Source organism: Ipomoea triloba, chromosome 13 (assembly GCF_003576645.1).
Source record: "Ipomoea triloba cultivar NCNSP0323 chromosome 13, ASM357664v1".
NCBI lineage: Eukaryota > Viridiplantae > Streptophyta > Magnoliopsida > Solanales > Convolvulaceae > Ipomoea > Ipomoea triloba.
The window spans coordinates 9,536,049-9,561,896 of NC_044928.1; the positions used below are offsets into that span (position 1 = coordinate 9,536,049).

The 25,848-nt window shown below is 47.9% G+C and overlaps 4 protein-coding genes across 7 annotated transcripts; 3 read left to right on the plus strand and 1 right to left on the minus strand.

Annotated features, from left to right (window-relative positions):
- Positions 1-97: 97 nt before the first annotated feature.
- Positions 98-3,128, minus strand: LOC116002589 (peroxisome biogenesis protein 19-1-like). 4 transcript variants are annotated; one of them, XM_031242753.1, is made up of 5 exons: positions 2,982-3,128; positions 2,702-2,750; positions 2,306-2,594; positions 860-1,176; positions 98-300 (listed from the first exon to the last, which is right to left on the minus strand). In XM_031242753.1, exons 1-5 carry the CDS (start codon positions 3,022-3,024, stop codon positions 255-257), a joined length of 744 nt encoding a protein of 247 aa, XP_031098613.1. In that variant the 5' UTR covers positions 3,025-3,128; the 3' UTR covers positions 98-254. The 4 variants fall into 4 exon arrangements, with proteins under 4 accessions (XP_031098613.1, XP_031098612.1, XP_031098615.1 ...); XM_031242752.1 differs by having other exon boundaries at positions 2,306-2,597; positions 2,982-3,126; XM_031242755.1 differs by having other exon boundaries at positions 2,702-2,788; positions 2,982-3,114.
- A 2,326-nt stretch (positions 3,129-5,454) lies between these two features.
- Positions 5,455-6,231, plus strand: LOC116001157. Its single transcript, XM_031241047.1, has one exon. It carries the CDS (start codon positions 5,455-5,457, stop codon positions 6,229-6,231), a length of 777 nt encoding a protein of 258 aa, XP_031096907.1.
- A 99-nt stretch (positions 6,232-6,330) lies between these two features.
- LOC116001158 lies at positions 6,331-7,317 on the plus strand. The gene has a single exon (XM_031241048.1). It carries the CDS (start codon positions 6,331-6,333, stop codon positions 7,315-7,317), a length of 987 nt encoding a protein of 328 aa, XP_031096908.1.
- Positions 7,318-7,717: 400 nt separating this feature from the next.
- LOC116001159 lies at positions 7,718-9,340 on the plus strand. The gene is made up of 2 exons (XM_031241049.1): positions 7,718-8,106; positions 8,302-9,340. The coding sequence occupies exons 1-2, from the start codon at positions 7,718-7,720 to the stop codon at positions 9,338-9,340; spliced, it is 1,428 nt and encodes a 475-aa protein (XP_031096909.1).
- The last annotated feature ends 16,508 nt before the right edge of the window (positions 9,341-25,848 follow it).

Sequence of the window (25,848 nt, forward strand, 5' to 3'; positions counted from 1 at the left end):
TATATATATATATATATATATATATATATATATATATATATATATATATATATATATATATATGTATGTATATATATGTATGTATGTATATACACACTTACATGGGAATTTACTTCTTTTATTGATAAATTACATGGTCATTAACTAAAACCAATTCGAAATAAACCTGGTTTCTAACGAACCGTGGCTCAAAAAACATAAATATAGGAAAACATCAAGCGGAAATGGCAGAAAAGCAGACTTTGCAAGTATGATCACATAATACAGCAATTTTGCTGAGACTCGAGCATCTCTGGGGTTCTGCAAAGTATAACAAAGAATAGCTTAGCGATTGACAACTAAATTGCAACATACAAGAAGATATTGCTACAGTGAGCTGTAGCTTAACCACATAAACAAACATGGTACTCTCTTAGAGAAAGAGAGAGGGGTGGCTTGTCTAAATGAAAATAAAATGCTTAATCTTCTTATTTACAGTTAGAGAAAGTTACTCCCTCTGTCTCATTTTACCATTCCTATTTACTATTCATTGGTCAAATCAACTCTTTCTTCATTGATTATTTTCTTTAGTAATTTTTTATTATTTTAAAATTTAATTTTTTGTGTTTAATAGTACTTTTAATGTAGTTTCTAAATATATAAATTTTATATATTAATGCTAAACTTAATATTATGAAAAATTGAATTAAAAATAACTTCAGTCAAGTCTCGTTAAATGAACTAGACAACCAAAATGGGACGGGGGTAGTATTAAATAAGGGCAGATGGTATGTACTTTTCTGACAATAATTCAACAACCAAAAAATAGAGCAAAACATCAAAGTAAGCTGAAATAAGATAATGATATAGAAATACTTACATTTGACCGAGACTTGACAAATCAAAGTCTGGTGCAAGCTCGGTGACAATATCATTAGGTGGTTGGCCACACTCTTGCATTTTCTGCATAAGCTCAACAATCTTATTGAAGTTGGCTGGCTCCGTTTCATAAACTCTATTTAGCTCTTTTATGTGTTCGTACTGGTGGTTGTAACGGTTGTACTCCTCATTGGGTAGTTTAGCTTTATTTTCTTCTAACCATTTAGGATACCTTTCTTCAATTTCTTTCATAGGCTCGTGAAGGATTTCTTTTGATAAAAGCTGCTGCATCATGGTCTCTACTATGGATTCCATGTCCTGGTAAATGAATGCCAAATTCAGTTGAAGAACTATTTTTTAATACATTACAGGTCAAAATTTTACAGATAGACAGTGCAGTAAAAAGAAAAAGGAATAGAGAGAATGAAGAGAACTGGTTTTAAGTAAATCATGCAGAAATTTCGGTTACAAAAATGCAATTTAAAGTTTTCTTTCTAGTTTCCACCGCTTTTTCTTTTGGCAATCTACTCCGTACTTTGGGATGTTCATTGAACATTTTGAGATTCGGGCTTAACTTTCAGAAACTCTGAAGAACTATACATGTGCCCAAGATCCAAGAATGATGATAAATATCTTACTATATGACTTGACAATGATGGGTTAGAATTTAGAAAGGTTCGATTTCTTTAAGCTTTATACAAAATCACCCCTTCCCCCTTCAAAGTTACATTCTAAACTACCTAGGTTCACAGTTGATACGTGGAACCTAACAAATAACACCAAGATACCTCCGAGGCTTTTAGCCACACAGCAAAGACATCAAAACATATTATCACTATGCATGCCAGGCCCACATCAAAAATCATATTTTGTAAAATATAAGCTGAAAGCCGCATGCACCTTTTTCAATAAGTTGTTAATGTCGTTATAACTAGAGGTGCATGCAGTAGGCAGTAGGCAGTAGCAGTCGGGTTTTTCATTTTAGTATTTGTCAAAGAAAAGATTGCTGCTAATCATGGCTTCCAAGATGGAATTTGGGTCAGTATTCCTACCAATCATTAAGGATCTCAAACATAAGTACCTTTCCTGTACTACTAATAAATATATCAGAAAGTAAAACGAGGCATCATATTATGACAGGTAACTAAAGCATAACCCTTCATCCCTTCCCAGCTATAGCTAATACTATTGACACGTTAACGCCAACTCTAGAATGAGAAATTTTCAGGATACATTCAACCTCTAAAATGGAGCATCAAATTATGATTATTATGCTAAAAAGCATACCAACAGACATCACAAACTACATTACTTGAAGTTTCTATTTAACTCGATTGACCGTAAGTCACCATTCACAGATTCACTTAGTGCCAAACACCAAATCATATAATTAAGCACGAAATTTAAAGTACTCCACTCCAGAACTATGAAAGTTCAAGAAATTTACCTGAGACCCAGCAAGATCCTCAAACTGCTTGGCCCATTCCTCTATCAATGCATCATTCCCAAAATTCTGAGCACCAGGAAACTTCAAGCCATTCATTGATTCTAACCCCTTCACAGCCTCCCTAGTCTGCTCTCTAAGCTTATCAAGAGCCTCAAAAGCATGTGAGTCCTTAACCTCCTTTGAAGCCTTTTTTTGTTTACCCATTTTTTTAGCCCTCAAATCTGGCAATCCCATCCCTAGCCCTTGAACCTCACCAGCCATAGAACTCCCCTTCTCTTCTCCATCTTTACTTCTACACCCAAAAATCAAACTTTTTTTCAAAACTTACTTAAAAACACACATACTAAGTCACAAGAGAATACAGAAAACCAAAAGGGACAGAAGAAAAGTTTATACCTTTGTGAAGAAGCAGTGAGATTGAGATTCTGGAAATCATCTAAAGCGCCTGCAAATTATGTACCCGTATCGATAACTTCAATAAATCTTTGTAAAAAAACAATCTTGAAATCAATCAAACGCAACAAGAACAATATTTTTTTCCCAGAATTCGGGAACATGCTTCAACAGTTCAACAACAGCTAGACAAAAAAAGGTAAAGAATCATGTTTATAGGTATATATATATATATATATATATATATATATATTGATACACAGAAAACGGAAAAGGTGTTTACTATCAAGTAGTTGGTCTAAATCATCGGAGTGGTCGGTAGCCATGGATTTTCCCAAATTTTCTCTCAATCGATATGAAGTTTATGCAACTCTTTTCCACTGTAAATATCTTTAAAAATCTAATCTTTTTGGTGTCTTTTAGACTAAGGAATGAATGGACATTGAAATCTTAAAACAGCGGAATGCAAAGATCAATCTGACGTCGTTTCAGGCGGAGTAACCCATATGCCCCAAATTAACCTACCACTACTTCTTCTTTTTTAAGATAAAAAAATGTTATGACATGAATTTAAATTTTTTTTTAAAATATTAATTGTACGCTGTTATTAGGTGATCCTTTTATATACATATATAAATATAAATTAGGTATCTTATTGTCCGTCTAAGTTTCCACTCCTATCTATATATACTAGTTATCACCCGCGCGTTGAGCGATTAAACCAATGCCCAATGCATATTTTTAAATTAGTGTTCTTTAATTGGTTAAAGTAGTCATATAATAATGAGAGAGAAAAAATGCTAAATTAATAAAAATCAAAGAAATAGTCTTGATGCTTATATATTTTAATAAAACATAACGAAATTGTAAATAACTAAATTGCAACTAAAGTAAGTAGAAACAAATAAACCACTTACATGGGAGCAAATGGCGTGTCATTATTATCACTTGTTTGGACACCTGTCCGACCATTTAAAATCCATGTGTAATTGTATTTGTGATCAAGTACTTTATAGTTCGTCCGGACAGATTTGACAATGACATTTGAGATGATGTACCATTTGTTGGTTTGTAAAGTGATATCATACATTCCAATGTCATTATCAAACACTATTGATTGAACCTAAGTTCCTTGCATTTAGATATAGCATTTACAATGATGTTGGTGGTGAATGAGAGCATCTTCATAATAATAATAATAATAATAATAAAGGGAGAAATTTTTTACTATTTACTTACTGTTTCATCCTCAAGTGCGATGAACATATACTTTTTCTCAGATTTTTCAATATCATTTTTTGGTTCGTTTTTCTTAATGACATAAACTGTACAACTCCAGCCCACAGTTTGTGTGTCAATATCAATTAACTTTACTGTATTTGTCATGACTAATATCCTTATGCCATGGAAATTACGTTCATAAAGAATGTTATGAAATAATATAATGAGAACCACAACAAATTCAAAAACCATAGATTAGGGAGTTAGGAGTAACTAAAATGTGTAGATTATAGAGGAATATAATGAGAACCACAACATTACATACAAGGATATAAGTATAGATAAATAGATTATACAATAGATATATTTACATAACGATACTGAAGTTATACGAATTAATGAGTATACCATCATTGATTTTTTTTTTTAAAAAAAATTGTAATCATTATGAGTATTGATAGTAAATATACTTCCGTACCGGTCGGAGTCCATACGATCGGGAGGTCGGCGGCTCGACCCGATCGGTTTCCGATCGGGCCCCACGGACTGAACAGTGCCTTCACTTGGCCAGCGAAGGGGCGTGTCAAGGGCCGCCACGTGCTCCCTCCCGCTTGGGACCGATGTGAGGCGGGCGTATGCACGCCACGTTCCCACCATGCCGGAGACCCGGCGATCATGCCTTTTCCCTCTTATAAATACCGCATTTATGAGGAGAGAGAAGATCTTTTGGCTGATTCTCAACTAAGCCTTGAAGTGAGCTCGGCCTGTAGGGAAGCCCACTGCCGACCCGCCGAGCCCTTCGAGCCCATTGATTCACGTTGTAAACCGGGTTTGGATCCTTTAAGGAATAACAGATCGTATTTCCCGTTTCAGCTTCGTATCTCGTATTTGCTATATCATTTTTGGCGCCGTCCGTGGGGACCGCGACTTAAAAGCGATAGTTTACGTTAGCCGGTCCCTCCATGCATCCAAACATAGATTTCTTCGATAACCAAGAAGTTGATGACAATTACGATCTCCATTCTCACCTCAGTTCCCGGTTGGATCCTAACAACATGGCCGGAGCACCACCGCCGGAGGCGGTGAACGCCATTCACCAAGACGCTCCCTTCCCGATCCCTAGGGGCTCGGTCCCTTATCAGTACCCAATGCCTGGCGGACCAATACCGTATCAGTACCCAATGGATCCGACCATGCAATGGTGGCCGACTTCGCCGAGGTTCTATCCACAACCGTATGTGTATCCTGCTATGCTGCCGATGTATCCTACCATGCCTGTTAGGTCGGATGCGACGACCGCCGAGACAACCCCTGTAGTCCCACCTGCTCTGCACCGCTCGCACTCCGAGCGTCGGTCCAGGGGTTCCGAAACTATGCCCACGGCACCGGCTTGGAGGCCGGCGTTGTCTCGACTTAGTACGTCAGACCGGCCTAGGGGGGTGCCACAACCGGATACATTGCGAACCAGCGCTTTCGACCGCATTGACGACCCTGATCTTCGAGCTCGTGGACGAGCCACCTGAGGACCTCAACCGATGAGTATCTCGGCGACCAGCCATTCTAGCGAGACAAGTTCTTCACATACAAAGCCAAAGAAGGATCGTCACGCTGGGAGCAGCCGAGGCCTGGCCCGGGGGGTACTAGATCAAGTCCGAGCGGAGTTCAACAAATGGAAGAAAGAGCAAGCCGAGGTCGACCCAAGGGGGATGGAGAGCAATTTGCACCGAGCGCTATTTGTTCAAGATATTATGGACCAGCCATATCCCATGGATCTCCGTGTGCTTGGGAGCAAAGATTACTCTAGGCGAACCGACCCGGAAGAGCACGTTAACTCCTATTACGGAAACATGCTGATGATGGGAGTGTCCGACGCGGTGATGTGCCGAGCTTTTTACTCGACCCTGTCAGGACGGGCGGCCGAGTGGTTCGCATCTCTTGAACCAGGATCCATCGCCGACTTTTCCGAGCTAGCGAGGAAGTTTGTTCATCCCTTTGCCATCTCGAGGACCGCCAAGAAGCACTTTACTTCCTTGGAAAAGGCCAAGCAACGTGAAGGCGAGTCTTTGACCCTCTTCAGCGAACGGTGGAAGGCGGCCGTGGCGGAGATAGAGCCAGTAGACGATCGCACCGCGGTCAACCTACTGCTCTCTGTGCTACGGGCGGGGCCTTTGTACCAGGACCTCGTTCTTAATCAGCCGAACACCTACAAGGAGGCCTTGAGAAGAATGACCGACCACGCGATAGCTGAAGAAGCCAATGCCGCCAAGCGCATGCAAGAATCTGGAGGACAAGGTCGGAGAAACCTGAGATGACAACTCGACCTAAGAAGGAAGGATCAGGATGGGAATCCAATCTACACCCCCCTGTCGAGACTGATTGGGGAGATCCTGGAGTACGCCCAGTCCTGCAACATGATCCAACTCCTGGCCCCGGCAAGGGACGGCCTAGACAAAGACAAGTATTGCGATTATCATAGAAACCGGGGTCACGACACCGATGAATGCCATGTCTTGAAGGGATTGATTGGAGATCTTTTGCGCTCGGGAGAACTGGCGCAGTTTGCTGCCGAGAAAAAGAAGAGCCGACGCCGAGGTTGGAAGAAATATTTCAAAAAGTTTGACAAAGAAAAGAAGGACAAGGGGCCCGAGCCCGACCATGATCCTCCCGCCACTGGATCAAAACAGATTATCCATGTCATCTTCGGCGGACCAGAGGGAGGGGAAGATCCCGACCAGCGTCGGGCTTGGTCGAGGAACCTGCCCGTGTGCTCGATCAACACCGATCAACCGGAGAAGAGAATGAAGGAGGAGCCTATAACTTTCACCGATCGAGACCTCCCTCTCGGAGGAGACCAGTCGGCCGAAGCTTTGGTCGTCACTATCGACATTTGTTGTGCCGAGGTTCGAAGAGTGATGGTGGACACGGGGAGCAGTGTTAACGTCTTGTACTTGGAGGCGTTCCGAAACTTGAAAGTGGATAGTTCTACTCTAAAGCCGGTCCGAACGCCGCTCTCAGGCTTCACTGGCGATCTGATTCACCCGGAGGGAACGGTCGTGCTCCCTGTGGAGGTCGGGATTTACCCGCAGGTCTTGAAGGTGGCGATGGAATTCATCGTCGTAAACCTGGAATGTGTGCACAACGTCATCTTGGGCCGACCGGGAATAGCCCAGATGAAGGCGATTATCTCCATGCCTCATTTGTATATGAAGTTCCCGACCCCGGAAGGCGTTGGTATAGTGCGGGGAGACCCGCGATCGGCAAGGTTGTGCTATGTTCGGGCGGTAGAGAAACAAGCGGCGAGTACGTCTTGCGTGAACACCATTGCCCGACGGAAAGATGAAGAGAAGAAAGAACAACCTGGGCCGTCCGAGCCGGAAAAGAAGTCCCCTTGGATTTGAATCGGCCCGAGCGATGCATTAAGATCGGAACGTCCCTTTGCCCGGACCTCAGAAGATTGATTCTTTCAGTATTGCGAGAATTCGCGGACATCTTCGCTTGGGGCCCAGAGGACATGCCCGGGGTCAACCGAGCCGTGATCTGCCATCGGTTGTCCGTTAGCCCGACCTTCAAGCCCGTTAAGCAGAAACAGAGGCATTTGTCTGTCGACCAACGGGAGTTCGTCAGAGGGGAGGTCAAGGCCTTGCTCTCGGCGGGTCACATCCGAGAGGTTACGTACCTGGAATGGGTCGCAAACGTAGTCCTGGTGCCCAAGCCCCCGGCCTGGCGTATGTGCATCGACTACACCGACCTAAACCATGCATGCCCCCTTGACCCATATCCTCTCCGAGCATTCATCAGATGGTCGATGAGACGGCGGGAGCAGAGCTCATGAGCTTTATGGAAGCCTTTAAAGGATATCATCAAATCATGATGTCCGAGGCGAATGAGGAGAAGACCGCGTTCGTAACACCGGATGGATTATACTGTTACCAAGTGATGCCTTTTAGGCTGAAGAACGTAGGGGCTACGTACCAGCGAATGATCAACTTGGTGTTCGGGGGGTTGCTGGGAAGGTCGATGGAGGCCTATATAGATGATATGCTTGTCAAGAGCGCTGCCCGGGCCGACCACGCCGCCCACCTCCGAGCATGCTTTGAAATTATGCGCAATCACCGACTAAGGTTAAATCCGAAGAAATGCACCTTTGCCGTGCAAACTGGAAAGTTCTTGGGTTACATGATGACCAAGTGAGGGATAGAGTCGAACCCGGCCAAGATTCAAGCTATTTTAGATATGAAGCCACCGACCAGCATCAGGGAAGTTCAGTAGCTCACGGGCCGATTGGCAGCGCTTAGTCGATTCCTTTCCAAGCTAGCCGATCGGGCTCACCCTTTCTTCAAAATTTTAAAGAAGTCCCACGGCTTTATTTGGGACGATGACAGTCGGGCGACGTTTGAAGACCTGAAAGCTTACTTAGCATCCCCGATCGTCCTGTCGAAGCCCGAGCTTAGGGAAGACCTGGAAGTGTATCTTGCTGTTTCGGATCGGGCTGTCAGTGCGGTCCTATGCCGAATCGACAGTGAAGGAGTACAGCGGCCGGTATACTATGTGAGCCACGCTCTGCAAGGACCAGAATTCCGATACACCCGACTTGAGAAGGTGGTGTTCGCGTTAGTCGTCGCGGCAAAACGTTTAACGCCCTATTTTCAAGGTCGGAATGTCTGTGTGTTGACAGATCAGCCGATCGGGGCAATTCTCAAGACCTCGACTTCCTCGGGACGATTGGTCAAATGGGCGATGATGCTGACGCAGTTCGCTCTGGAATATAAACCCCGACCATCCATCAAAGCCCAGGCTTTAGCTGACTTCGTGGTGGAATGCACCGCGCGTGACACCGGAACTGACCAGAATGATCTCCAATCTCCCGAATGGTGGGAAGTAAGTACGAATGGGTCCAGCGAGAAGAAGGGAGCGGGAGCGGGGATAGTCGTTACGACTCCCGAGGGCTTTAAAGCTTACTATGCCATCTTGTTCCGCTTCTCGTCGACTAACAATGAGGCCGAATATGAGGCCCTGATTGCCGGACTACAGCGAGCGAGACAGTTGGGGGCCAAGTCTATTCGAGCTCAAACGGATTCCGCTCTAGTTGTCGGACAGGTTAATGGCGAGTTCATCACCAAAGGGGACAAATTGACAGTGTATAGAGATCGGGTGTTGGCCGTCTTGCAACAATTCGAGGCCCACCAACTTAGCCACATTCCCAGGGCTGACAATGCTGATGCAGACATGCTATCGCGGTTGGTACATGAGGTTCCCGAGCACATTTCAAAGATTGCCCGTATTGAAGAAGCAACCGCGTCGTGCGTAGACTTGCTGGAGGTTGGGCCGGTCGAAGTTGAACAAGATCCGTGGATAACTGATCTCAAGGAGTACCTCCAGGATGGAAATTGCCCCAAGAGGAGGACCGAGCACGGAAGGTGAAGCTCCGAGCGCCCAGATTTCAGATCGTGGACAACCGCTTATATCGCCGATCTTATGGAGGCCCGCTGATGAGGTGCTTGAACGCGTTCGAATCTGATATCGTCATGAAGGAGTTACACTCGGGATTGTACTCAGCCCACCAGGGGAGCAGGTCGCTAGCACCCCGGATAATGCTTATGGGGTATTATTGGCCGTCCATTCAATTGGACTGTGATAACCTCGTCCGGGCATGCGAGCCTTGCCAAAAATTTGCTAAGACCCTTGGTCGGCCAGCGACTTTCTACCAACCGATCATCACAGCGATCCCATTCGCTCGCTGGGGGGTGGATATCATAGGCCCGTTCCCGATGTTGGCAGCTCGGAAGAAGTTCGTGATAGTGGCCATCGACTACTTTTCAAAGTGGATTGGGGCAGAATCCTTGGCGACCATAACAGCCCAGCAGTGTGCACGTTTCGTGTGGAGGAACGTCATCGCCCGGTTCGGAGTCCCCGTGCACTTGATCACGGACAATGGAAGGCAGTTCGAGAGCTAGTATTTTCAAAACTTCCTAGCTACGGTTGGCACGAAGTCCGTCCGATCATCTGTGGCGTACCCCCAAGGAAATGGGCGGGTCAAGAACGCGAACCGGACAATCCTGGATGGGCTGAAGAAGAAGCTATTTGATGCCGGTCGGAGCTGGGTTGACGAGTTGCCATATGTGTTGTGGGCATATCGGACGACCCCTCGGGAGGCTACTAAGGAGACCCCTTTTGCGTTGGTCTACGGGCTGAAGCGCGTTTGCCGATCGAAGCATGGATCCCGACCTCACGAGAACAGGGCTATGTCGAGGACGACAACAAGCAAATCATGGTCGCTGAGTTGGACTCCTTGGAAGAAAAAAGAGAAGTCGCGACCCGAAGGATAGTTGAATATCAGAAAAAGATAAAGCAGACCCGCGACCTCTGAGTCCGACCGAGGTATTTCCAGGTCGGGGATTATGTTCTCCGAGAACGAAAGGCCAGCCGACCAAATGAGGCCGGCAAGTTTGCACAAACTTGGGAAGGACCCTATGTCATCTCGACCGTAATCCGACCCGGCACTTACAAGTTGGAAACCACTACGGGAAAACCGGTGGATCGAATTTGGAACTCGGAGCATCTAGTCTTGTTCCACCAGTAGTTAGGGTCGTTAGCAATGTATTCGGGCCAAAAGAAGCCCTTTATGTAATGATCATGTTGTTGAATGAAGATCTTTTCCTTTGATCGATTCAGAAATCACCACCCTAACCTGTTGGTCAGTTGACCATATGGCCTTCGAGGCCGATGGGAGCAAGGTGTCCATCTCGGGAGTAAGGTGCCCGATCATATGGCCTTCGAGGCCGATGGGAGCAAGGTGCCCATCTCGGGAGTAAGGTGCCTGATCATATGGCCTTCGAGGCTGATGGGAGCAAGGCGCCCATCTCGGGAGTAAGGTGCCCGATCATATGGCCTTCGAGGCCGATGGGAGCAAGGTGCCCATCTCGGGAGTAAGGTGCCCGATCGTATGGCCTTCGAATCTCGGGAGTAAGGTGCCCGATCATATGGCCTTCGAGGCCGATGGGAGCAAGGTGCCCATTTCGGGAGTAAAGTGCCCGATCGTATGGCCTTCGAGGCCGATGGGAGCAAGGCGCCTATCTCAGACCGAGTCTATCTCGGGTAGAAGCGTTTGATAGGCGAAAAAATTGCTTTCGAGTCTAAAGTAAAATAACCGACGCTTTAAACAAAAGGAGAATATTATTAAATGGGAGTCTTAATACGCTTGGCACAAGGGCGGACCGAGCTCCACCAGTTCAAAACATGACAAAAAGTTTTCTTGCCAGCCGATCACTTCGAGGGGCCCGTCTCGGAATAAGGCTTGGGGCAGGGGTCGGCCACTTCACCAGGAAGCAGGGCCAGCACCTCGGGGAGGTCGGTCTCCTCAAGGCCCTCAGTCAAAGCTGTATGGACCTGCTCCTGTATGGCCCGGCAACCAGAAGTAAAAGCCCATTACCCGTAGACCCACACGAGCCGGTCCCCGACCTCCATGTTGATGAAGGCTGTGAGGAACTCCTTAGCTATAGCCTCATCGGTGCATATGAACCGAGCAAGGCTGCTGGCATCCTTCATCTTCTCGATGGCCTCTTTCTCGACCTCCTTCGCCTGCTCGGCTCGGCCCTCGACCACAGTAAGGTCTTTTTTCGCCTTCTCGGCCTGGCTCTCGGCGGCGGCGAGCTCTTTCTCCAGCTCCCTGATCTTGGTTTCGGCCGATGAGACCTGCTTCTAGAGCGGCTCGACCTCCTTCTCTCGGATACCCTCCAGAGCCCGAACCCGACAGAAGAGGTCGGTCGTTGTGTGGGTCAACTGAAAAGACGAAAAGTCAGATATCCCTGCCCGAGTGGGGGGTGATGAAAGTTTTGATAAACCGATGAACTTACCCGGAGAATATCCTCGGCGATCTGCTCCCCGAGGCGGTTGCATGACCATCCCATGATGGTCTCCATGCCCGGCACCTTGTCTCTTATTTGGTCGACGAGGGTGGCGGCCAACGAGTCCCTCTCACGCAGGCCCTCCTACAGCTCAGACGATCGGTTGCTAGAGGAGCGCTTCGTGCGCTTGAGGGTAAGAACTTCCTCGACCTCAGGCTCTTGTCGTTTTTCCTTCCCTCGCCGGCTCTGGCCATGAGCGACCTGGAGGTCGGAGGCTGTGGCGCCACCCGACGAAGTCTCAATGGGTGTCGGGGCGGGAACATTGGCGACCGGGGGGTCGGCGGGCGGTTTGGCGGCGGCGGCCTTCTTCGCCCCTAGGGCCACCTTGGTTTTGGGGCGAGGGGCAGCGGGGGCAGCGATGAAGGCCTTGTCGAGTACCATGTCTGCACAAGCAAAAGAGAAAGGGTTAGCTCTAATGATCGGATCGTTATGACCAACCCGAGGAAGTTAAAGACGGACGAGAGCGATCTTTATGACCTTGGCTCGGCTCGGCCGAAGAAACCTTAACGGCTCGAACGGCGATCGGTTTCGGCTCGTACTTCTTGCTTCGGCCGTAATCTGGGGGCTCGAGGTTGGCCTCCTTGTAGCTCTCAGGGGATTGGAAGATGAGGTAGTCGTACACCTCCGAGGAGATCTTCGCGGCCGCGTCGGTCAGAGCCTGGGTTCGCTTCGGGAAGCTGTGCTCGGTGAAGTGAGTAGACCATTCTCGGGGGACCGGTAACTTCCACTTATACTCGACTGAGAGTATCCGGTTTTTCCACCCCTTATTACTGTCGGGGACATTGGAGAGGGTGCAATGATGCCCCCAGGATTGGAGCATCAGATATCCTCCGCCGTGCTTAGCAGAAAGAGGTCTGACGGCGTAGAGGAAGTTGAACAGCTCAATGGTGCACACCAGTTTGTGCCGAGTGCAGATTTGGGGGAAACACGCGATCATCCGATGGGCATTCGGGATGATCTGCCCGGGAAGTACCTCATAATACCTCAAAAAGGCAAGGAGGAAAGGAGAGAAGGGGAAGGTCAGTGGCGCTTTTAGGGAGTCTAGATGGATCCCTAGCCAATCGTCGACATGCCGATCGATCACGTTGCCGAGCGAACGGCTGACCTTATACGGCACCCTACCACGCAATAGCGCATGGATTTCGTCGATTTCAGCACGAGTGAGCAGACATTTCTGTTGCTGAACGACCTCACTATTTAGGAAGAGCATTTTCTTCCGGGTGGTAGAAGGTTCGTCGCCTGCCGGATCGGCTTTCGCAGGGTCTGGTACCGACGAGCTGGCCCCAGCAGGGGCGGGTAATGCCGACGGTCGGCGAGGGTTTGGAGCCGACGAACTTGCTTCGCCCAGGGCCGGTAGAGCGTCTGGTCGGCGTGAGGCCTCGGGGCCTAAGATCCGCCTAGAGTCGCGCAATTCCCGTGGTGCGCCCCCTTGGCGTAGTGACGAAGCGACATCCTCCACGGTGCCGGGGTTGAGGTGAGGAAATAACGCCGAGACCACTACCCGCGGCGATTTGCCTCGGCCCGATGTGCCGACATCCTCGGTGGAGGCCGAGGTCCATAGTGGCCCTTCGTTCTCTTCGGTGTCGGCGGAAACGTGCTCCACTTCGTCGATCTGGTCGAAGGTGGAACCCCAGTCGAAGGAGAAAAACTTTCGTTCCCCGCTTCATCGCCTTCGTCGTAATCCCAACCGGATATGTTCTGGCAGTCTGAGCCCGACATCCTAATTCCTATTTAAGCGAAAGGATCGGGATTCAGCGACTTGGCACGGGCACCGACCTAAACTACGGGGCCTATGCCTTTAAAGGAGAAAAGACGGAGGACTTACCGAGCATAAAAGCGTTGGTGGACGTGAGTACTTCGCGGTGCAGACGGCAAGGGTCTTTGTTTCGTTTCGGGAAGCTCTGATCTTCGGATAGCTTTGGAGGAAAAAGTGAGCATTGGAGTACGGAGGGACCTATTTATAGGCATGAGGCGGGGAAGACCAACCGTTGCCCAGGAGGCGGCGGTTCGCTTTTCGAGGGTTTTCCCGCCAAGGCGTTTTGCGCCCATGTATAAGTATCCACCGTCTACCCGTGCGCCCGCGCGAGAGGGACATCGCGATAAGCGTTGACGAGCTCGGCTCGATAGTAGTTTTCACCCCGAACCGCTCCTTAGCGCTTGCGATCGTCACGCTTTGGGGTGAGGGACCTAGATGATAGTAAATATACTTCCGTACCAGTCGGAGTCCATACGATCGGGAGGTCGGCGGCTCGGCCCGATTGGTTTCTTATCGGGCCCCACGGACCAAACAGTGCCTTCACTTGGCCAGCGAAGGGGCGTGTCAAGGGCCGCCACGTGCTCCCTCCCGCTTGGGACCGATGTGAGGCGGGCGCATGCACGCCACGTTCCCACCATGCCGGAGACCCGGCGATCATGCCTTTTCCCTCTTATAAATACCGCATTTATGAGGAGAGAGAGAATCTTTTGGCTGATTCTCAACTAAGCCTTGAAGTGAGCTCGGACTGTAGGGAAGCCCACTACCGACCCGCCGAGCCCTTCGAGCCCATTGATCCACGTTGTAAACCGAGTTTGGATCCTTTAACGAATAACAGATCGTATTTCCCGTTTCAGCTTCGTATCTCGTATTTTGCTATATCAAGTACAAATACAAATAATAGAATTAGCATGATAATATTTTGACAATCATACCTATAGAATATCAAGTAGATGGTGTGTTGCAGAATATGTGAGGTTTAGTTTTGGGTGAATAATGGTTTAGTTGGGAATCCATACAAAATTGTATTATAGAATCATATTAAAACTTCAATATTTTAATTTTAAGTTAGGAATCTATACAGAATTGTATTATAGAATATTGCCAATTTGTTTGAAAACTGCAATAAAGAAACAAATTGCCTAAAGAATTTAATGTTAAACTTCCGTTATATTTAACGAAAAGAATTTTGTAAAATTATAAAGGATTAGGATATATTAGAAATTTAATTGGAGGTTGCACAATAAGAAGAACACAAAGTACAATATGTTATAGTAGACTATTACACCAACATTTTTTTAGTTCCAGTTAGAAGTCTAACATTATTGGCTCTGACAGGGTAATTGGGTACCCGACCCAGAACCGTTGACCAAGACAGTTGCCGTTCAAACTACCCAAGACACCTCACCCCTCAGCATCAATGCGCAACGGTCCAACTCCTCAGCATTGATGGACAACATTCAGCTCCTCAGCATTGATGACCGACGTTCAGCTCCTCAGCATTCAACACCTCAGGTATTGATGTCCAACGTTCAACTCCTCATCAATGCTCCGTTACTGAGCTGAAGGGAATAAAAAGACTCACAACCACATAGTGAGGGAGGACACTTCTTACGAGACAGAAAACACTCTGAACTCAATTGTACACTGAGCATTGCACTCAATATTGTACTCAAATACCAAAACACTGTATCAACATTATATTCAAATAGTACTCAAATACATACCGGTAACACATTATTACCGTCATTGGTGCTTTCATTGAGAGCCGAACTCAAGATCTCAGGCTAAAATCACAAAATCAAAAAACCACTCAGTTGATCTCATCACTATCAATGGCATCTGGATCCAGCAGCTCGCATACACCTAGTCAGGTGAACAAGGGTCACCCCTCGGGTGATCTTCGTGAGCAGCTCAACAGTAACCGTGGAGGTGACCTTCGCAGCCAACTCAACAACAATAACCGCAGAGAAGGTGACCTCCGTACCCAACTCAACAACAACCATGGTGGTGGCCGCACTAGCCAACTCAACAACAACCATGGTGGTGGCCGTACTCCCCTCCCAGCAACTGCTACTCCCGCCCAGGTGGTGGACCTTCAGGCAGCAGCGCAGGTCATCCAACAGGCGGCGGCGACGATGGCCCAACTAGTCGCAGGAATGCAAGGCCAGATCTTACCGCCACCACCCCCTCTGGAGGAAGAAGTGCAATCTCCGAGGCAAAACAGAACTCAACGACAGGAAGGTGGAACTCAACCAGTTTCCAGATTTGTTCGAGAACGTCCGACGGCTTCTAGATCTGTCCAAGATCGGCTGGGGGTGCAAGGATCCTCCAATAGAGGTCCCCGTGCCCAAGCAGGAAAGGCAGTAACCAAACGACCATCCGGAGAAAGGATGGGCAAATCTGGTGGATTGGCTCTGCGTCACTCCACTAGACACAAAACACCACAAGAAGGCCTGGTGGAAAGACTCCAAAGGCAGATAGATGATTTGGAAAAGAAAGTAGAAGCAAGAAAACACTCACCAGAACCGGAGGTAAGAATGGCCGCTCCATTCTCTCCCGACATAATGGAAGTTCCTCTTCCAAAAGACTTTCGACTACCCACCATCAAGGCCTACACTGGCACTTCAGATCCGCGTACCCATATGACAAGCTACAAGGCAGCCATGGTCATGATTGGGGCAAGCGATGCCATCATGTGCAGAGCGTTCTTGTCCACTTTGGACGGAACTGCTCAAGATTGGTTTAACACAATCCCGGACGGATCAATTCAAGCTTTTGCAGAGCTATCCAAAAGTTTCTTGTCTTATTTCTCAGGGAGTATACAACATAAGAAACCATTCTCACATCTCGGTGGGGTAAAGCAGGATAAGGGAGAAAGCCTGCAAGATTTCTTAAGCAAATGGAAAAAAGAAGTCAACAACGTATATGACTTCGATTCGAAGGCAGCGATTCTCATCTTCATCCAAGCACTGAGGTCAGGTGATTTCCACAAACAAATGAAGGCCCACCACCCACGCTCTTATGAAGAACTCATGAGAACGGCCAATCGGTACGTAGACGCTGAGGAGGCTGACAGGAGGAAAAAGGATGAGGAGGAAGGACGAAAGAGTGGGCGACCTGATAAAGCTGGTCCGCCCAGCCAGGCACCACGACCAAACCAACCACCCTCAAAGAAGGGAAGAGATGACCGACCTCGCCTCATCCCGTTGCGACATCTGACACCGCTGACTCACCCAGTTAGCGTAATCCTAAATCAAGCCGAAGACATGGGGATCGTGCAATTTCCGCAGGAGTGTATGAAAGTCTCCCCAAATGCGGATCAATCCAAGTATTGCAGATTCCATAGGCAGGTGGGCCATGATACCGATGAATGCAACGTGTTAAAACGCCAGATTGAGGAGCTCATCCAGAGGGGATACTTTAGACAGTTCGTCAAACGGTCAGGCCAGCAAAAGCCAGGCCAAAAGTCGAGCCAGTAACAACCTCCGCATAATTTACCAAAAAATGTTTAGAAGAAGGATGACAGCTCCGAACCGTCATCCTCGAGTGGTAAGAAAAGGGAACACGACCAAGTTACAGTAACAGATCTCTCTGACAAAGACACAGAAGAGCCTAGGAAACACAAGAAGCAGACCATACACTTCATCTACGGAGGTCCTGCAGGCGGAGACACACAAGCAGAGAGGAAGAAGTGGAGTCGCCAGTTATATGTAGGTGAGGTGGTCAGCCTTCCAAAGGAAAAAAAGCAGAGGAGGGAAGCCATTACCTTCTCTGACGATGACCTCCCAGAAGGTCCACTGCCTCTCCGAGATGCGTTGGTGATCAAGATGGAGATCAATGACAGCATTGTGCATCGCATACTCGTAGACACCGGAAGCTCAGTCAACGTGATGTATTACGACGCTTTCACCAAACTGGGACTCCCCAGAAATCAATCAAAGAGGTACGGACTCCACTTTCTGGTTTTACNGAAGTGCAATCTCCGAGGCAAAACAGAACTCAACGACAGGAAGGTGGAACTCAACCAGTTTCCAGATTTGTTCGAGAACGTCCGACGGCTTCTAGATCTGTCCAAGATCGGCTGGGGGTGCAAGGATCCTCCAATAGAGGTCCCCGTGCCCAAGCAGGAAAGGCAGTAACCAAACGACCATCCGGAGAAAGGATGGGCAAATCTGGTGGATTGGCTCTGCGTCACTCCACTAGACACAAAACACCACAAGAAGGCCTGGTGGAAAGACTCCAAAGGCAGATAGATGATTTGGAAAAGAAAGTAGAAGCAAGAAAACACTCACCAGAACCGGAGGTAAGAATGGCCGCTCCATTCTCTCCCGACATAATGGAAGTTCCTCTTCCAAAAGACTTTCGACTACCCACCATCAAGGCCTACACTGGCACTTCAGATCCGCGTACCCATATGACAAGCTACAAGGCAGCCATGGTCATGATTGGGGCAAGCGATGCCATCATGTGCAGAGCGTTCTTGTCCACTTTGGACGGAACTGCTCAAGATTGGTTTAACACAATCCCGGACGGATCAATTCAAGCTTTTGCAGAGCTATCCAAAAGTTTCTTGTCTTATTTCTCAGGGAGTATACAACATAAGAAACCATTCTCACATCTCGGTGGGGTAAAGCAGGATAAGGGAGAAAGCCTGCAAGATTTCTTAAGCAAATGGAAAAAAGAAGTCAACAACGTATATGACTTCGATTCGAAGGCAGCGATTCTCATCTTCATCCAAGCACTGAGGTCAGGTGATTTCCACAAACAAATGAAGGCCCACCACCCACGCTCTTATGAAGAACTCATGAGAACGGCCAATCGGTACGTAGACGCTGAGGAGGCTGACAGGAGGAAAAAGGATGAGGAGGAAGGACGAAAGAGTGGGCGACCTGATAAAGCTGGTCCGCCCAGCCAGGCACCACGACCAAACCAACCACCCTCAAAGAAGGGAAGAGATGACCGACCTCGCCTCATCCCGTTGCGACATCTGACACCGCTGACTCACCCAGTTAGCGTAATCCTAAATCAAGCCGAAGACATGGGGATCGTGCAATTTCCGCAGGAGTGTATGAAAGTCTCCCCAAATGCGGATCAATCCAAGTATTGCAGATTCCATAGGCAGGTGGGCCATGATACCGATGAATGCAACGTGTTAAAACGCCAGATTGAGGAGCTCATCCAGAGGGGATACTTTAGACAGTTCGTCAAACGGTCAGGCCAGCAAAAGCCAGGCCAAAAGTCGAGCCAGTAACAACCTCCGCATAATTTACCAAAAAATGTTTAGAAGAAGGATGACAGCTCCGAACCGTCATCCTCGAGTGGTAAGAAAAGGGAACACGACCAAGTTACAGTAACAGATCTCTCTGACAAAGACACAGAAGAGCCTAGGAAACACAAGAAGCAGACCATACACTTCATCTACGGAGGTCCTGCAGGCGGAGACACACAAGCAGAGAGGAAGAAGTGGAGTCGCCAGTTATATGTAGGTGAGGTGGTCAGCCTTCCAAAGGAAAAAAAGCAGAGGAGGGAAGCCATTACCTTCTCTGACGATGACCTCCCAGAAGGTCCACTGCCTCTCCGAGATGCGTTGGTGATCAAGATGGAGATCAATGACAGCATTGTGCATCGCATACTCGTAGACACCGGAAGCTCAGTCAACGTGATGTATTACGACGCTTTCACCAAACTGGGACTCCCCAGAAATCAACTCAAAGAGGTACGGACTCCACTTTCTGGTTTTACNACATCATACTGGGGAGGCCAGCTCTGGAAGATCTGAAGGCGATAATTTCGATGGAGCACCTGTGCATGAAATTTCCCACGCCATACGGGATATGAGCTGCGAGAGGAGATCAAAGAGCAGCTCGTAGCTGCTACGTCAAAGCGTGCAAGAAAATTGGACAGAAAGATCTGCAGGTCCACACCATCGCAGAAAAAATTGGACAGAAAGATCTGCAGGTCCACACCATCGCAGAAAAAGTGCTGAGAGAAGAGGAGGGCTGGCCCCGCATCGCAGAAAAAGTGCTGAGAGAAGAGGAGGGCTGGCCCCGAGCCGAGCCTGCATCTGAAACGGAAGACGTGGTGGTCGATCCTGCACGAGCAGATAGGGTTGTAAAGATTGGTACTGGGTTGGCACTCGAACTAAGAGCCCAGATAGTCGAAGTCATCCGACAGTTTAAAGAAGTTTTTGCATGGGGTCCAGAAGACATGCCAGGTATCAATCGAAACATCATAACCCATAAGTTAGCCGTGGACCCTACCAAGAAACCAATACAACAGAGAAAGCGATACATATCGGCTGAACGAAGGGACTTTGTGAAAAACGAGGTGGTCGCGTTGACACAAGCAGGACATGTCAAGGAGATCTATTATCCCGAGTGGTTGAGCAACATAGTCCTGGCCCCAAAAGGCTCCACGTGGAGAATGTGCGTGGATTATACAGATCTCAACAGAGCCTGCCCTATGGATCGATTCCCCTTGCCAAACATAGATCAGCTGGTAGATGAGACGGCAAGATGCGAATTGATGAGCTTCATGGATGCCTTTCGTGGGTACCATCAGATATTCATGCATGAGGAGGATGCTGAGAAGACCGCGTTCACCACCCTAGAAGGCATTTTTTGCTACTTGGTCATGCCGTTCGGCCTCAAAAATGCAGGCGCAACTTACACCCGGATGGTGGCCAAGTTGTTTGGGAAAGTACTGGGACGAAACATGGAGGCATACGTAGACGACATGATTGTCAAGAGCCGTAGAGGTGTCTCTCATGTCAAAGACCTTAACGAGGTATTTTCTATTATGAGAAATTTCAATTTACGCTTGAACCCTAAGAAATGCACGTTCGCAGTCAATGGGGGCAAGTTTCTGGGATTTATGGTCACTAGAAATGGGATAGAACCAAACCCAGAAAAGGTAAAAACCATTCTTGACATGGAACCCCCGCGGTCCATCAAAGAAGTCCAAAGACTCAATGGTCGCTTAGCGGCTTTGGGTCGATTTCTATCTAAATCGGTCGAACGATCCCTCCCCTTCTTCCAGATACTAAAGAAGAATAAGGGGTTTGAATGGACCCCAGAGTGTCAATCGGCCTTCGATGACTTGAAAAACCAGAAAGTGGAGTCCGTACCTCTTTGAGTTGATTTCTGGGGAGTCCCAGTTTGGTGAAAGCGTCGTAGTACATCACGTTGACTGAGCTTCCGGTGTCTACGAGTATGCGATGCACAATGCTGTCGTTGATCTCCATCTTGATCACCAACGCATCTCGGTGAGGCAGTGGACTATTTGCTATCCCTGCCACTACTTCAAAACCAGAGGCGGGTGAAACCTTACTCTTATACCTGGGTATATCATAGAGTGCGATCAGCTCCGTGTTGGTCAAAGAGGAAGGAGGGACTCAGCGTCCCATTTACTATGTGAGCAAGGCCCTACACGATGCAGAACTACGGTACACTGGCGTGGAGAAAATAGTGTTTGCTGCGATCACCGCCTCTAAAAGGTTGGCCCATTACTTCCAAGCTCATCCCATCCATGTACTCTCACATCAACCATTAGGGAGTTTCTTACGAAACACTAACTCTGCTAGGATGGCGAGATGGGCCATGCACCTTAGCCAGTTCGACATTGAATTCAAACCAAGGCCCGCCATCAAAGGTCAAGCCCTTGCAGACTTCATAGTGGAATGCACAGCCCGCGAGGTGACGGAGCAGGTGGAAAATGAAGATGGTGGATGGTGGACCTTGTCTACGGATGGCTCATCCAACAGTAAAGGTTGTGGGGGTGGAGTAGTGCTCATCACCCCAGAAGGATTCCGCGCTTACTATGCAATCAGGTTCCACTTCAAGTTATCTAACAATGAGGCAGAGTATGAGGCCCTCCTCAACGGACTGCGGTTAGCAGCAGGACTATGAGCAGAAAAAATTCGCATCCGATGTGATTCTAAGTTAGTGGTCGGTCAGGTGACTGGGAAATATGAAGCCAATGAAGGGAACATGCAAAGATACAGGGATACAGTGCTGCGAACCTTGCGAGAATTCGAGGGGTATGAAATTCACCAAGTACCTCGAGAACAGAATGCTGACGCTGACATGCTCTCCAAGCTGAGCATTGGGATCCCCGGCCACATTCGCAAGATTGCTCGGGTTGAGGATTTGGAGACATCCAGCATCGACATCTCATGGGTCTGCCCCGTGCAATCCAGAGAGCCATGTTGGATTGACCACATCACAAAGTACAAGAAGGATGACACTTTACCAGCGGACGAGCAAGATGCAAAACTAACAAGGTTGCGGGCACCCAGCTACGTGATATTGGAAGACAAGTTATATAAACGATCCTATAATGGCACACTCTTGAAGTGTGTATACCCTGACGAAGCAGAGTTGATGATGAGAGAAGTCCACGAAGGAGTGTGCTCTGCGCATCAAGGAGCATACACCATAGCTCGACGCATCATGCTGCAAGGTTTCTTCTGGCCAAAGATGTTGAAGGATTGCGCAGAATACGCCAAGCGATGCCCTAAGTGTCAAGAATTCCAAACATTGCCAAGACGACCCGCAACCAACTACACTCCGGTGAGCACAGCAATTACATTCTCAAGATGGGGAATAGATTTGGTGGGAGCCCTGCCCACGGGCTCGGGAAGCCGGAAGTACATTATCGTGGCCATTGACTACTTCACCAAATGGGTGGAAGTTGAACCTCTGGCTAGCATCACAGCAGCCAGGTGTAAAAAGTTTGTAGAGAAGAACATACTATGCCGCTTCGGCATCCCCATCCAAGTAATCACTGACAACGGATGTCAATTCGAAGGCAGAGAGTTCTCAGACTTTTTGACGGAATGGGGCATCAAGCACAGCCGGGTGGCGGTGTCATACCCACAGGCGAATGGTCAAGTAGAGAATGCCAATAGAACCATCCTTGATGGTTTGAAGAGGAAATTAGAAGCAGCTGGCGGGGCGTGGGTTGAGGAACTGGACAGCATCCTTTGGACCTATCGCACAACCCCAAGGAGGGCTACTGGTGAAACTCCTTTCGCATTGAGTTACGGGTTCGAAGCTCGAGCTCCAGCAGAGGTGATGACACCGAGTAGAAGGATGGAAGAATACGAGGCAGAGCAAAATGAGATCCAACAGGGAACCGATCTCAATTTCATAGATGAAAAGCGAGAAGCTGCGTTTTGTAGGATGGAAAACTACAACAGGCAGTTGAAGTCCTATCATGACGCCAAAGCTAAACCCAGGTACTTTCAAGTAGGTGATTATGTTTTGAGAAGGAGAGAAGCCAGTCAATCCTTGGAAGGAGGCAAGTTCGCGAAAAAATGGGAGGGTCCGTACATCATAGACGAGGTGATTCGTCCAGGAACTTACAAGTTGATGACAGTAGGTGGCAGGTTGATTGATAGGATATGGAATTCAGAACACTTAACAAAATTTTATCAGTAAGAAGTCAAGTCCTGGTCTGTCCAGGTTGTCTTGGTCCGTCCACAGTGTTGGTCCGTCCAACCCAGATGAATAAAATTCCGTGTTTTTTGTTATATAAAGAGGGGCATCATATAAGTTGAAAAAAAAAAAAAATATATATATATATATATATATATATATATATATATATATATATATATATATCGAGGTCCCACCTCGGCACAGAGCCGAGGTGAAACCTCGGCACATGGCCAAGGTTTTCACCTCCGCACAATGCCGAGGTGAAACCTCGGCCCAGTGCCGAGGTCCCACCTCGGCACAATACTGAGGTGAAACCTCGGCCTAGTGCCGAGGTCGAAAAAAAAAAAAAAGTTAGGCATAAAAATAATTCGAATCTAGTATTCAAAAAGCAATACAAGTGTTCAAAACACGAATAACTACTAAACTAGTATTCAAAAAACAGTACGAATGTGGATAACAACGAAAAGTAAATCAGATAGGCTAAGCATCCTTCGTAGCAGTGGGGGGATCCTCAGCAGCATCCTGGGTAGCAGTGTTGGTGTTGTCAGGACGATCAGACACTCCCGTATCAGCAGCATCAGCAGGGGATATGTCGTACTCAGACTCAGGGTCAAGATTCTCCATAAACTTAGGCAAGCCCATAGCCTGCGGATCAAAATCAGGATTCTCTTCCTTAAGCACCGGGTAAATCTGTTGTTGCATGGTGAAAAGTCCAAGGTCGAATGCTAGCTGAGACTCTGCCTCAAGTGCAGCCCGACCAGCCACGGACGCAGAAAAACTCCTTTACAGCTTCAGGAGTGCTCATGAACTCCCAGACGTCATCCTTGAACTCATATGATTGCTTGTAAGTCTGTTGCGCCTTTTCCAGAGATCCCTCCAGCTTGGTAACAGTGGCACGAGTCTCCTTGTGCTCCTTTCGCTCATCCTTCAGCTTCTGCTCTAACTGTGAGTAATCAGTTTTCAGCGTTATGTTCTCTTCCCTTAGTTTCTTCAGCTCGGTATCCCGCAGCAGTAGGTCTTGTGCGAGTTTCTTCCTCTGCTCAAGAGCATCGTGGAACATAGCTTCGTACTGCGAATGAAGACTTTCCCCTATCAACATAGACTCCATAGCCATTTTGCAATATCGCTCCCGTAGCACAGCCAAGCTCTGCTCCTCAAGAATTTCTGCATCCACTGGGGAAATGAGGCTGCGGACAAGCGCGGGGGCGTCAATACTACCTCCTAAGATAGACTTCCCAGGAAGCACATCCATACCAAGCCGGATTAAGTTGGTGCGAAGGCGCGAAGGTGGCATTGGCGAGGCTTCCCCTTGCTCGGGGGGCGGGGCAGACGATCCCTCGGGCAAGGGATCCACATCCGAAGTAGGAGCCGGGGGCTGGGTGGAAGATCTTGTTTGCGGAGGCGTCAGGTTACAGGCTCCTCCACCAGATGTTGAGGCTTGACTCTTCTTTCCTTTTTTGTCAGTTTTGTTTTTCTTGGGAGGATTTTGCCCACTCTGCGACAAGTACCGAACAGCTTTTGACGATATAGCACCTTTCGACGACATAGCACCTACAAACAATTTCAAGTTATGACAAACAGTTACAAGAAAACAACATACAAAGAAACAGCTAAACACCGAGAGGGGTACCGGGTACGTCAAGGGCAGCTGGCCGGATCCTCTTAAACCCCAAATCTTGAAGCCACCACTCAGAAGTACGCTCGACAACCTTAAAAGGACCACCCTTCAGAAGTTTCTTGACCTTCCTAAGCAAATTTGGACTATCGTCTAAAGTTGGATGGCATCTAACTCGGGTACCCCATGTGACAGCAAAAGGAGAAGGGATACCTAGGGAGACAAAGAAGAACCTAGATTTCCAATCCTTGTTGAAGGAGGGACGATCATCGAAAAGCTGCTTACGGGGCATAGAAGAGATACACACGAAACCCTTACCCTCTCTAGATGACCTCATGACTCTAAACAACGACTGGAAGAGACCTAAGGAGGGTTCCTCTCGTTTTTGGTGACACACAGAAAGAAATCCTGCGATAACCTGGTGGCCGTTTGGGGCAAGCTGACCTGGGGCTATTTCATAAAAATTCAAAAACTCGACCAGGAAAGGGTGAAGGGGAAACCTAAGTCCTACCTGCACGGACAAGAGGTGAACACCAAAAAAGGATGGTTCCGGGGGTTCCATGATGCTAACATCATGCCCAGGGATGACAATTCTAACATTCTCACACACTAGACCTTGGATATCTTCTACATCGCCTGGTTTTAGACAGCGATAGATACTATCGATAAGTGAACTATCTAGGGAAGAATACGAGGTCAGGCGCCTCTTCCTTTTACGACCAACAGAAGGGGGAGGAGGATCGAGATCTACGGTGTCTTCTTCGGAAGAAGAGGAAGACAAAGAGGAGGTGTCTTCGGTGTCATCACCATGGGCCAATGCCTCGGTGTCATCACCATAGGTCAATGTATCTTCACCATCATAAGATGAAGATTCATTGTCGGAAGACTCCGTACACGAATTTGAATTCGAGTCCATAATAGAGGAACTAACCTGGTTATTGGTAGGCACGATTACCAACCTGTCAGCACAACAGAAAGAAAAACAAAACAAACCTGTCAGTACAACACAAACAAAGCCCTGAGCTAAGCTAAAAAAAAAAGAAAAAAAACAACAACAACGTCAACTGATCTCGGCCTAGGGCCAAGGTCGTGACCTCGGCACGTCGATGTGACCTCGGCGCTGGCCGAGGCCGTGACCTCGGCCCAGCACCGAGGTCATGCCTCGGCACAAGGCCTGGCCTCGTGGGCAACTCAAAAAAAAAAAAAAAAAAAAA

Excerpts from the sequence above, each read along its gene's own strand:
- LOC116001157 (XM_031241047.1), top strand. The coding sequence starts at position 5,455 with ATGAGTATCTCGGCGACCAGCCATTCTAGCGAGACAAGTTCTTCACAT.
- LOC116001159 (XM_031241049.1), top strand. The coding sequence starts at position 7,718 with ATGGTCGATGAGACGGCGGGAGCAGAGCTCATGAGCTTTATGGAAGCC. Across the intron at positions 8,107-8,301 it reads TTGGGTTACATGATGACCAA|TCGGGCGACGTTTGAAGACC; the intron begins GTGAGGGATAGA and ends GGACGATGACAG.
- LOC116001158 (XM_031241048.1), top strand. The coding sequence starts at position 6,331 with ATGATCCAACTCCTGGCCCCGGCAAGGGACGGCCTAGACAAAGACAAG.
- LOC116002589 (XM_031242752.1), bottom strand. The coding sequence starts at position 3,024 with ATGGCTACCGACCACTCCGATGATTTAGACCAACTACTTGATA. Across the intron at positions 2,751-2,981 it reads TTTAGACCAACTACTTGATA|GCGCTTTAGATGATTTCCAG; the intron begins GTAAACACCTTT and ends CATAATTTGCAG. Across the intron at positions 1,177-2,305 it reads AGGATCTTGCTGGGTCTCAG|GACATGGAATCCATAGTAGA; the intron begins GTAAATTTCTTG and ends TTCATTTACCAG.